This window comes from Halichoerus grypus, chromosome X (genome assembly GCF_964656455.1).
Source record: "Halichoerus grypus chromosome X, mHalGry1.hap1.1, whole genome shotgun sequence".
Lineage (NCBI taxonomy): Eukaryota > Metazoa > Chordata > Mammalia > Carnivora > Phocidae > Halichoerus > Halichoerus grypus.
Genome location: NC_135727.1, coordinates 58,831,174 through 58,844,812, shown reverse-complemented (window position 1 = coordinate 58,844,812; position 13,639 = coordinate 58,831,174). Strand labels below are relative to the sequence as shown.

Sequence of the window (13,639 nt, the reverse complement as noted above, 5' to 3'; positions counted from 1 at the left end):
GAAAAAAAATCCTAAAAGGGGCAAGGCAAAAATAGTCCCTAACTTACAAGGGAAGACAAATAAGGTTAGCAGCAGATTTTTTCACAGAAATGTGGCAGGCAAGAAGAAAGTGGCATATTACAGTCAACATGCTGAATGGAAAAAAAATATGCAGCCAAGGAAACTCTATCCAGCAAGACTATCAATCAGAAGAGAAGAAGTGATAAAGAATTTCAGAGACAAACAAAAACGAAAGGAGTTCGTGACCACTAAACCAGCCCTGCAAGGAATATTAAAGGAGAAACAAAGACCAAAAGTGACAAAGACTAGAAAGGAATAGAGAAAATCTCCAGAAACAAGAAAACAAGTAATAAATGTCACTAAATTCATAGCTATCAATACTCACTCTAAATGTAAATGGACTAAATGTCAGAATGGATAAAAGAAACAAGACACCCACCTATATCCTTTTTTTTAGAGTATTATCTGACTTTACTAAACAAGCTTTCTTCTTTACATTTTCTTTCCTTTTTTTATTAACATACAATGTATTGTTTCAGGGGTACAGGTCTGTGATTCATCAGTCTTACACAATACACAGCGCTCACCACAACACATACCCTCCCCAATGTCCATCATCCAACCACCCCATCCTTCCCACCCCCCTCCACTCCAGCAACCCTCAGTTTGTTTCCTGAGATTAAGAGTTTCTTATGGTTTGTCTCCCTCTCTGGTTTTGCCTTGTTTCATTTTTTCCTTGCCATTTGCAATGATGTGGATAGAACTAGAGGGTATTATACTAAGCAAAATAAGTCAATCAGAGAAAGACAATTATCATATAATCTCACGGATATGTGGAGTTTGAGAAACAAGGCAGAGGATCATAGGGGAAGAGAAGAAAAAAGACCCATCTATATCTATATGCTGCCTACAAGAGACTCATTTTAGACCTAAATACACCTGCAGATTGAAAGTGAGGGGATAGAGAAAGATTTATCATGCAAATGGACGTCAAAAGAAAGCCAGGGTAGCCATACTTCTATCAGACAAATTAGATTTTAAACCAAAAACTGTGACAATAGAAGAAAGGTAGCATCATAATAAAGAGGTCTATCCAAGATCTAACAATTGTAAACAATGATAGACCCAAATTGAGAGCACCTACACATATAAAACAATAACAAACATAAAGGAACTCATTGATAATAATACAATAATAGTAGGGTACTTTAACACTCCTCTTACATCAATGGACAGATCACCTAAAAAGAAAATTAACAAGGAAACAATGGCTTTGAATGACACACTGGACCTGATGGACTTAAGAGATATATTCTGAACATTCCATCCTAAAGCAGCAGAATACAGTCTTTTCAAGTGCACATGGGACTTTCTCCAGAATAGATAACATACTGGGTCACAAATCAAGCCTCAACAAATAAAAAAAATTGAGATCATAGCATTCATGTTTTCTGAACACAATGCTATGAAACTTAAAGTCCACCACAAGAAAAAAATTGGAAAGATGAAAAATACATGGAGGATAACGAACATCCTACTAAAGAATGAATGGGTCAACCAGGAAATCAATGAAGTAATAACATGGAAACAAATGAAAATGAAAACAGGAAGGTCCAAAACCTTTGGGATGCAGCAAAAGTGGACATAAAATGTAAGTATGTAGCAATACAGGCCTACTTCAAGAAGCAAGAAAAAATTCAAATAAACAACCTAATCTTACACATGAAAGAGCTAGAAATAGAACAACAAATGAAGCCTAAAGCCAGCATAACAAGGGAAATAATAAAGATTAGAGCAGAAGTAAATGATATAGAAACAAACAAACCAAAAAAGTAGAACAGATCAATGAAACCAGGAGCTGATTCATTTAAAACCTTAATAAAACTGATAAACCCCTACCAGACTTACCAAAAAAAAAAAAAAGAGAGAGAGAGAGAAAAATGGACCCAAATAAATAAAATCACTAATGAGAGAGGGAAAATCACAACCAACACCACAGAAATACAAACAATTATAAAAGAATGTTATGAACATTATATGCCAACAAACTGGGCAATCTGGAAGAAATGGATAAATTCCTAGAAACTTACAAACTATCAAAACTGAAACAGGAAGAAATAGAAAACTTGAACAGACTGATAACTAGCAGAGCAACTGAATCAGTAACAAAAATCTCTCTGAAATCCCATGGCCAGGTAGCTTCAGAGGTGAATTCTACCAAACACTTTTTAAAAAAGAGTTAATACCTATTCTTCTCAAACTGTTCCAAAAGGTAGAAATGGAAAGAAAACTTCCCAACTCATTCTACAAGGCCAGCATTACCCTGATTCCAAAACCAAAGACTCCACAAAAAAAGAGAACTACAGGCTAATATCACCAATGAACATGGATGCAAAAATTCTCAATAAATTACTAGCAAAATGAATCCAACAACACATTAAAAAAACTTTCAACTGGGATTTATCCTGGTTTGCAAGAGTGATTCAATATTACAGCATCCATTCTTGATAAAAACCCTCAGCAAAGTATGGATAGAGGGAACATACCTCAACATCATAAAGACCATATACAAAAACCACAAAGCTAATATCATCCTCAATGGGGAAAAATTGAGAGCTTTTTCTCTACAGTCAAGAATAAGACAGGGGTTGGCCACTCTCACCACTGTGATTTAACATAGCACTGGAAGTCCTAGTCCCAGTAATTACACAACAAGAAGAAATAAAAGGCATCAAATCAGCAAGGACAAAGTCAAACTTCCACTATTTGCAGACAACATGACATTCTATGTAAAAAACTCAAAATACGTCACCAAAAACTGATAAACAAATTCACTAAAGTCATAGGATACAAAATCAACATAGAGAAATCTGTTTCAGTTTTATACACCCATAATAAAGCAGCAGAAAGAGAAATCAAGGAATTGATCCCATTTACAATTGCACCAAAAACCATAAGATGCCTAGGGATAGACCTAATCAAACAGGTAAAAGATCTGTACTCTGAAAAGTGTAAAACACTTATGAAAGAAATTGAGGAAGACACAAAGAAATGGAAAAATATTCCAGGCTCATGGTTTGGAAGATCAAATATTATTAAAAATGTGGATACTACCTAAAGCAATCTATATACTTAATGCAATCCCTATCAAAATACCACCAGCATTTTTCACAGAGCTGGAACTAACTATCCTAAAATTTGAATAGAACCACAAAAGACCATGAATAGCCAAAGCAATCTTGAAAAACAAAAGGAAAGGTGGAGACATCACAATTTCAGACTTCAAGTTATATTACAAAGCTGTAGTAATGAGGACAGCATGGTACTGGTACAAAAACACACATAGACCAATGGAACAGAATAGAAAACACAGAAATGAACCTACAACTATATCACCTAATCTTCAACAAAGAAGGAAAGAATATCCAATGGAAAAAAATCTCTTCAACAAATGGTGGGAAAACTGGACAGGAACATGCAGAAGAATGAGACTGGACTAATTTTTTACACGATACACAAAAAATAAATTCAAAATGGATGAAAAACCTAAATGTGATAAAGGAAACCACCAAAATCCTATAGGAAAAACAGACCATAAACTCTTTGATATTGGCCATAGCAAAGTCTTACTAGAAACATCTCTGGAGGCAAGGGAAAAAAAGCAAAAATGAATTATTGGGACTTCACCAAGATAAAAAGCTTCTAAACAGCAAAGGAAACAAACAGCAAAACTAAAGGAAATCTACGGAATGGGAGAATATATTTGCAAATGATATACCTGATAAAGGGTTAGTATCCACAATATATAAAGAACTTATAAAAATCAAAACCCAAAGAACAAATAATCCAGTTAACAAATAGGTAGAAGACATGAATAGACATTTTTCCAAAGAAGACATACAGGTGGCTAACAGACACATGAAAAGATGCTCAATATGACTCATGATCAGAGAAATGCAAATGAAAACTACAATGAGATATCACCTCACAGCTGTCAGAAACATTAAAATTAACAACACAGGAAACACCAGATGTTGGTGAGGATGCAGAGAAAGGCAAACCCTCTTACACTCTTGGTGGGCATGCAACTGGTACAGCCAGTCTGGAAAAGAGCATGGAGGTTCTTCAAAATGTTAAAAATAGAACTACCCTACCATCTAGCAATTGCACTATTGGTATTTACCCAAAGGATATAAAAATATTGATTTGAAGGGATATATGCACCCTGATGTTTATAGCAGCATTATCAACAATAGCCAAATTATGGAAAGAGCCCAAATGTCTATCAATGAAAGCATAAAGAAGAAGTGGCATATATACACAGTGGAATATTACTCAGCCATAAAAAGTATGAAAACTTGCCATTTGCAATGACATGGATGGAGCTAGAGAGTATTATTTGAAGAGAAATAAGTCAGTCAGAAAAAGACAAGTACTATATTATTTCACTTATATGTGGAATTTAAGAAACAAAACAAATGAACATGGGGGAAAAAAGAGAGAGGCAAACCATAAAACAGACTCTTAACTATAGAGAACAAACTGAGGGCTGCTGGAGGGCAGGTGGGTGGGGGGATGGATTAAATGGGCAATGGGTATTAAGGAGGACATTTGTGATGAGCACTGGGTGTTGTATGTAAATGATAAATCACTAAATTCTACACCTAAAACTATTATTACACTGTATATTAACTGGAATTTAAATAGAAACTTGAAAGTACAAAAAAAAGTGTATACAAAATGAAATAAATTAGCCTGTAAAGAAAAAAATTAGAAGTGAACTATAGTATCCTGATATAGCCACCCCCTGACAGTTTCCTTACTACCACTTCAACACTTAATATTGTATTCCCAAGAGGTTCCAAAACAGAGCTTCCTTTCAGCATCCTCTAGGATTCCTTCAATTTGTACTCACTCACCTAGATCACTTGGAACTAGACTATCTTCCAGGAATAGGACCTCAGCTCGAAGATACCTGGTGTAACAGGAAGAAGAGGCAGATATCTCTGTTATATAGTCCTAAAGTCAGAAACTAATGAGAATTGCTTGTAGTTTCATAGCTAGAAAGTTGCCAATACAGCCATAGGTTCTATTTTTCTAAGTCCTCACCTAACAGTAATATAGCTTGGTAATAGAACTTTAACAAAATCTTATAGAATAACTACCATGGACTGAATGTTTATACCTCAGCTGAATTCATATGTTGAAACCTAATCCCCAGTGTGATGGTGTTTCGAGGTTGGGCTTTTGAGAGGTGATTAGGTCATGAGAATGGAACCCTCATGAATGGGATTAATTTCCTTATAAGAGCGAACCCAGAGAGCTCCTTTGCCCATTTTGCCATATGAGGACACAGTGAGGACAGTCATTTGTGAATTAGGAAGGATCCCTTACCAGTTACTGAATCTGTCAGTGCCTTAATCTTGGGCTTCCCGGCCTCCAGAACTGTGAGAAATAAATGCTTGTTGTTTAGTCCACCCAGTCTACAGTATGTTTGTTATAGCAGTCCAAATGGACTGACATTTTCATGGACTACACTTCCTCAGTCTGCTTTGATTTCTCCAGATCTCAACTAGTTAAAAGAAAGGTGGGGCAAAGTGATGCCCCAAGGGTTCTCTGCAAACACCCTTTACCATACTGTCTAAGGTCAAGTTGGAGAAGGTCCAGTATAATATAAATAAGAGTAAGTACATCGATTATGGTAAAGTTGATGGCTAATCTCCAGTCTTTTTTCAGCCAGCACTACAGCTATTTCTTCTTCAACTACCCTGTGATAATCAACTACCCTGTGACTCTGCAATATTTTACTTGAAATTGAATGTAAAGGAGACTTGGACCAGCAGATCTTCATTAACTTTCCAACTACAACAACAAAAGTAAAGTTTATGTGCCAGGGAATGCACAAGTAGCCTTGCACTGATTGTGACATAATTATGTCACAGCTTTCCGGTGAAATAGATATTATTAACCACATTATACAAATGAGGACACCTTTACATAGAGAAGTTGTGTCACTTGCCTGAGGTCACACAAGTGGTGAGTGGCAGAACCTAAATTTGAATCCAAGTCTATCAGTCTCTAAGTCAATGCTCTTCATTGTTATGTCAGACTGCCTTTCTTTAAAGAGATTACTATTCAAAAATTTGCTAAGTTTTATTCATTTTAAGAGTTTCTTTTATATAAAACAAATTTAATTCCTTTAAAAGTTCTGTCAGGAAAAAAATAGACTATAAAAAGGCATAGGTTAAGTTATTTTTAAGGGAGTGTTTGGCTTATGAAAAAATAAAAATTAATCTGTACTTTCAGGCTTCCAAATAATTCTAACACAGTTGAAATAACTAGGCTGTATGATAAAGCAGAAAAAATACACGTGATATATTTCTTAGTTGGAATACTGGTTCTGTCATGTACTTACTGGCTATATGATCCTGGACAAGTTACTGAAATATATATAAAATACCTGTATGTCCAGAGTGGCCTATATGTCCAGAAGATTAAATGAAATCAGGTACATAAAGTGACTAATGATGCTTGGTGTGTGGAAGTCCTTCAACAGATGGTAAATTTTATTGTCATTAATATTATTAAGAACAACACTAAAGGGGTAAAGAAGTACAAAAGAGGAGGTGAATTAAAGCCGGTTTTAATGGTATGATTCAGTGTTACTTTAAGCATGCTTTAGGAAAGAACAAACAGAAAAAATGAGTAGATTCTCTATAATAAATGAATACTAATGATGATGATAGAGTCCTCTTATGTTAGGGCTAGGCACCAGAGAGATTCTTCCTATACTCTGTTACTGTTTTTCATTTTGAAGCAGGGAGCTATAAGATGGAGGGAGTTAAGAGAAACTGGTTCCTTATATTGATTGAGAATAGCCTGGAAGGACCTTAAGTCCACATTAAACCTAAATACTGTGGTTGAAAAATTCAAAGGGTCCAGCCAGTAGCAAGGAAAAATAGCAAACTTCCATGCCCTGCTATTCAAATTCTCAGAAACATTTTTTTCAGAGAAATCTATGGCCTTAGGAGATATTCTGAGGTGGGCTTCCACATCACTGTTGAGATTATTTAAAGCACATCTAAACAACTGAATATGTGAAATAGTGAAGAAATAATATTTATTTTTTGCACAGGACTAAAGTTGCTTTAAATTTTACTCTGAATGTCTCTTCCCTAGAAGCACTTTTAAAACTTGATCAACGTTCCACTTGATGTTTTAGGAAAGCATTTACTTTTAGAAAAAGCAGTTGGCTGAGTTACTGCATACTCTGACTTCTTAGCCATCATCTCTTGGGGAAATGATTGACTTGCCTTGCCATGCATCCACAGAAAGCACCACTCATCTGGAGACAGCTTCCCAAACTTCAACTAAAAGCCATTACGGGAATAATCTATGTTAAAGGGGCTGAGAAGAATCAATTTAGTCCTATTTTAGTGATGGGAAATGCCACGCTTCCCATAAGACTACTATTTCCTGAACAAAATAGTTTTAAATGTCAGGAGAAAGCTTCCATTTTTATATTCCATTGGGGGAAAATTCACCATTTTAAACATGACAAAGAAAGCACAAGATTCTTCAAAGGTCCCAAACCACCACTTTGAAGCAAAAATTCTCAAATTACTTCAAAATAGGAGTTAAGTGAGCCAGGTCTCATGTTTAACTGTATATCAAACACAGCTTTTTATACCAAACAAAACTTTTTAAAAACTTTTATAAAATAAATGCATACTTTACCTGGTAATTGTTTTGGTTTTGTGATAACCTCAATTGGTTTGATGATGCAAAATGTGAAGAAAAATTACTCCGTGATGGATTTGTATTACTGTACATTGTGGTAGCTACTGTATGTAATGAGGTCCGTGGTGTCAAATGGTAGTCTCTGTTTTGATACAGTACATTGTCTGACAAATCTCTAATATTCACCATTTGTGAATTTGGCATATTTCTTCCTGGTCCAGGCAATGGTGTACTTTGGTTCTCTGTTCCAAGGGATCTGCCACTTTCATAAAATCTTGAGTAGCTTGGTATCTGTGCTCCCATCGATGCCAACTCTTCCTCTTTGGCATACTCATCATCAGCATCTCCAGTCTCCATTGCAATGGACAAACAAGTTCCTTCTGCTGAACTAGGCTTCTGTGGAGCATTTCCTCCCAGAATTCTCTGGGGGTAATCACTAACAGCCAGTGAAAATACCTCACGGATTTCCAAGTTTTGTGTTCTACAGTAAGGGTCTCTAATAGGTGGCTTTTGCCCACATAAATTATGCGATGCTAGACCTGTGTGTTCAGGCTTATATGACCTTTGAACTCCAACTGGTTCAATTTTGCAAGGTCGGTGGCACACAGGTGGCTTTTGAGGTACCATCATCTCAGAGGCTTGCATTGAAGAGCTTCCATAGTTTTTCTTTGTGTGACTGTATACTGAATTTCCAGCATTTAGCACACTTGTCTGTCTTGACAAGATGATTGTTTTTTCACCTAAGAGCAGAGAGGCATTTTTACAGTGTGCTACTTGTCTTTGAACAGGAATGTGCAACTGAAACTCAGTATCATTTTTACTGGCCGTTTTCTGAATAGGAATTTTATGTGCTTCTGTAAGTTGTGTATCTGAATGTTTGGTTGTCCCTTGCCTACTTGATGAACTTGATGGACTGTATGTGCCAGTTACAATGACATCATTATTGGCAGATGTCCAAGAAGACTGTTGGCTTGACGGCCGAGTGATGTTAACTACATTCCTGACTGTAATGTCTGGAGATGTCAAAGAGGTACCAGGAAGAGTTCCTGTTGTTGCTGCTCCTGATTCAGAATGCTTACTACTCATTTTTCTTCTCTTATTGCCAACCCACGTCTGTAATGATAAAAAATGACAATATGGAAATGTTCTTAACAAAAAAAAATAGGAAAAAACACTTTCAATATGATAAATTGTATTCTCATTTGTCATAGAAGTAAGGCCTATACAAATTTAAGACACTACATCAAAAACAAATGATGTACTATATGTTGGCTAATTGAATTAAAAAAAATAAAAACAAAAATAAATAATAAAATAAATAAAATAAATAAAGCAAAAAAGATACAATAAAAGAAAAAGTAACTAAAGTATACGGTAAAAAAGTAAAAATAAAGTATAAGGTCAGACATGTTCAAGAACTTGCTCTTAATAAATATCTAGGAACTTTGATAACAGAATTGTATTATTGCTTCTTTCCTCAAAATCCATTCAATTAATCTATAGCAAGAATCCTAAAAATGTTTATATCCCTTGACCTAATAAATCCATTTCTAGGAATTTATCCTTAAAATAATCATAGATGTATACAAAGTTTATATGCAATTATGTTCATCATATATTTAATAGTGAAAACTTGGAAGCATACTAAAGTAGGACATTTAATGACATTGGAAAATGTTCATAGTATTATTAAACAAACTTATAATCTTCAGGTTTAACAACTTCTGTTCTATGAATATATCATGACTTGGTTAATTTAATATTGCAAGATATTATTGGGTTATTTTTAGAATTATTCACTATTATAAACCATACTAAAATACATGTCATTGTATACGCATCTTTGTGCTAATTAATCATTGAACATTATATCAAAAACTAATGATGTACTAAAAAAAAAAAAAAGAATGCTATCCTAGAAGGGAAAGTGTTGGGCTTTTTGATACTTTCAAAATACCCTCCAACGTATAAGAGTTCTGGTTTCTCCACACCCTCAACAATATTTTGCATTATCTTTTTGTAGTATTTACTAGCCTAGGAGCTAATATAAGGTATATAATTGCTGCTTTCATTTGGATTTCTATGGTTACTATATTACTTTAATAAAATTGCTTATCTATTAATTTTACTCATTTTTATATTGGGGTATTTATCTTTTTAAATTGATTTATAAAAGCAATTTTTTTACTAGAGATAGCAACCCTTTGTCACAAGTTGCAAATATTTTTCCCAGTTTGTCATTAATTTATGGTAGTTATTTCCTTCTTTATATTTTTCTCTATTTACCAAATTTTATATAGTAAATGTGTATTACTTTTATAAACAGAAAAATCATTATTAATAAAAATAATACAAGAGGTTGGCATTCAGGTTTGATTACAAAATATGTACTTTAGTAGTATTACACTGAATCATGATTATACAATAAGAAATATGCAATAAGAAATACTACATTCCATAATGTGATCAGTAAACTTTATAACTATTTTAAAATGCATACCATATTATAAACTACCAAAACACATTAATCTATTACAAATTTTTTAAAAAATAAAATAAGGGAAAATATTAAATAAACTAGCCTTTCACAAACATAGTGCAGGGTGTATTTGGTTAACTTTTATGTGATGTGTTTTTGAAGACCACAAAAATTTCTCAGTTTTTGATGTTTATAAAATATACAACATTAATGTTGCTGTAATACTATAAATAAAAGCTAACATGTATTGAATCCCCATTATATGTTTTATATATGTTAACTTCTTTGATTATTTTTTCTAATTGTTCAAATGAAAAAAACTGATGTTCAGAAATATTAACTAGCTTATAGAAGGATATCCTGTCAGCAAGTGATGGAGCAATGATTCAAAATCAATTTTACTTGACCTCAAAGCACATTCTCATTCCACTATGGCAAGAAACTTCTGAAATGGTCATCTTTCTTGGCCATTTTATTTTTATAATTAGTATTTCTCTAACAAGGAAAATGTTCCAGAGATGTAGATGCTCAATTTTGCTTCACATGAGGCTATCGGAATTTTAAACTCACTCTAATTTAGTTTTACTAAATGGCAGAGGTGAGATTACAAGCAGAGGGATAAATAAATATAAATGTAAAGGAGAAGGAGGCAGAGTAGAAAAAGTGAAAGGTTTTAAAATATATACTCAAAAGAAATATTTAAATAGAAATATTTTTGGATAAATATAATTTCAAGGTATGGTTCAAAAAGGTGAATTTTACAAAATATTCAAAATAAGTTACTGTATCATGGCTTTTCAAGTATGTAAAATATGCATAGGAAGCATAATGCATTTGTTCATAGTTTTAAAAAATGTACAATCATTACACTTAAAAACTTTCAAGCATAGTGAATTTGTAACATTTGAACTCAAGAAGTACTACGTCTGGAGGGCAGCTCTGGGCAATATTTCTAAGAAAACGAATAAATGTTCTCATTACTATAAATACCTTAATGCAGGAAGTTTAAGAGTGATCTTAGTGAATTGCAAATTTATGGCTTATTTTAATAGTTCATATATATATAATGAACTATAATATATAAAATGAACTGTAATCATTCACATATATAATGGACTGTAAAACTATTAAAATAAGCCATAAATTTGTAATATATTTCTACATACAGTTACTTATATAGTTTTTAGATATTTAAATTACATACTCATAAAAAAGTAAAATGCACTATAATATCATGTGCATATGAAGCTCAGCTATCTAACAATTTCACTTGTCCAGAACACAGCCAACACAGATATCACAGGATACATGTACCTTATTAAAAGCACAACCCTTGACCTTAAAACACACTCTCTCTTAGTTTATATAGGATTTCACCAAATCTGGTATTCTAATCTATAACAAATTAGAAATAACAAAATAAGCAGAGCATTGGTGACAGAGATTGCTATTGGAGGCAACTTGATAGCACTGAAACAGAATGTCCATGAAATTTTGCTCACTAAAAAGGAGAAGAAACAACATAAGAGAATTAATGTGAGAAATAATTGAATAGTTTGGAGTTCTTTAGTGAAGGAGAAAATCACCCCATATAGCTTACCATGTTATGAGCATTATTACTTTATAGCACAATGCAATAATTCATTTTCATAATGAAATTCTGAGTCAAAAAGTAAGGGTTCAATGATTTTCAGTATTTTCCTTTGAAGTTAAAGTGAGAAAATGTATACTTAAGAAATATTTTTAAAATTCTGAAAATAAGGAAAATTTATTGCCTGAGCATTCCCAATAACTGAATTAATTTTCTCTTAAAGCCATTCAGTTACAGGATCCAAAAATTACTAGTGCTTGTAGAATATAAATGATTCTCATTCCAAATGCCTCATTTGTTGAGAGAGAAAATGGGTCAAACAAAATTGATATGATGAGAATTTGGGGTCTATAGCTAACAAAGCAATACTACATAAAAAAGAAAGACATTAGGTCACCAGTTCATAAAATTCTCTTTTAATTCTCTCTTTGAAATTCAGTCCCCATTGCTTCTCAGCCTTCTGGCTAAGATCAAATGAAATTCACTGTCTCCAAACATGTTTTCCTTTTTCTATACCTCTTTCTTTGATTCTCTGTTCCTTTACTCTATTTTTTGCATGGATGTTTTAGCCTTTTAAGTTCATTTTACATTGGGATCAGGTTCTCAGTACTATGGGATTTTAGTTCTGAGGAAAAACACAACAAATACTATATTAAAATAATAAAGAAAAGTCTCTTTCAAGTAGAACATATAGACCTAGCAAAATATTGAAGGCAGGGGAGGTTATAGAATGATGAGTCTATAAACAACTCTCTTCTCAGACTGGAGAAAGCAACCAAAATTGTGTTGGAATTTAGATTAGGGAGACTGAATTTCTACACAACTTACACTCTTTTAGAACAGAGAGAATGAATCTGTTTTAGACAATTCCTTAAAACTTAAATAACATTTTACTTGTAAGTTTACAATCTAGGAATTGATTTCCCTCATTCTAATTGTTTTAGATTTCATACCATTTGGAGCATAAATATAGATCTTTGTATTTCAGCACTGTCAATATTCAAGTACAATCAAGTAAGTTATTGGGGGGAAATTGCAATAACAAACTGGAAATACGAAAGGTCACATAGTCCATAAGCAGCTGTCTGAGAAGGCTTTTCACTTTTAAGTAATGATAAAATAAAAGAAAAAAAGAAGAAGAAATAAAAGGAAAAAAGAAAAAAATTTACTCCCAAAAAATGAGTTTGTACTTATAAAACGCCATCTCATCAATTTGAAATATTACACATTTATTTTTTCTAAGGAAATTAAACATTTTTCTATGAGATTTACTAAGGGGAAATAGGGACTTGAATTTACTAAAAGGACAACCTTTGACCTTAAAACATACTTTCTCTTATCTTATGCACAATTTTACCAAATCTGGTACAAAAAAAAAAAAAAAAAAAACATTAAAAAGTTAGGGTTCATAGTAAAGAAGAAAATCGAGCTGTAAATTCAAATAGGGAATTTATAAATAGAAGATATTTCTAGCTCTTATACGAATCTGAATATAATAGTTGATCACAGCACATGAAAAACCGATATCCTGTGATATTTCGCCCCTAGAATTGGTGTCATAATTCCCTGTTCAAAGGTGAATATATCCTTTAGTCTTTAAGAAATAGATTTTCCAAAGAATTCTGCTTATCAAGAGATTTTTTATATTTAGGGTCTTTTGAAAGTTCCTCTAAAAGAAACATAAACCTAAAAACAGATGTCCTTTCTCTTTGACAAATTAGCCTAATGAATGACAAGGATGAGAAAGTTGCCAATCTTTGAATCCATAAGTTTTCAAGCCAGGAGTATTTGTACCATGTTCAGACACACATGAAAGGACCTATGCACTC

General features: G+C 33.2%; 1 protein-coding gene across 1 annotated transcript in view; it reads right to left on the bottom strand.

Annotated features, from left to right (window-relative positions):
* HDX (highly divergent homeobox) overlaps positions 1-13,639 on the bottom strand; it is a 246,974-nt gene that overhangs the window by 197,527 nt on the left and 35,808 nt on the right. Inside the window, exon 3 of the mRNA XM_078064085.1 lies at positions 7,738-8,853. Within this exon, the coding sequence (XP_077920211.1) occupies positions 7,738-8,853 (1,116 nt within the window). The remainder of the gene's footprint in view (positions 1-7,737; positions 8,854-13,639) is intronic.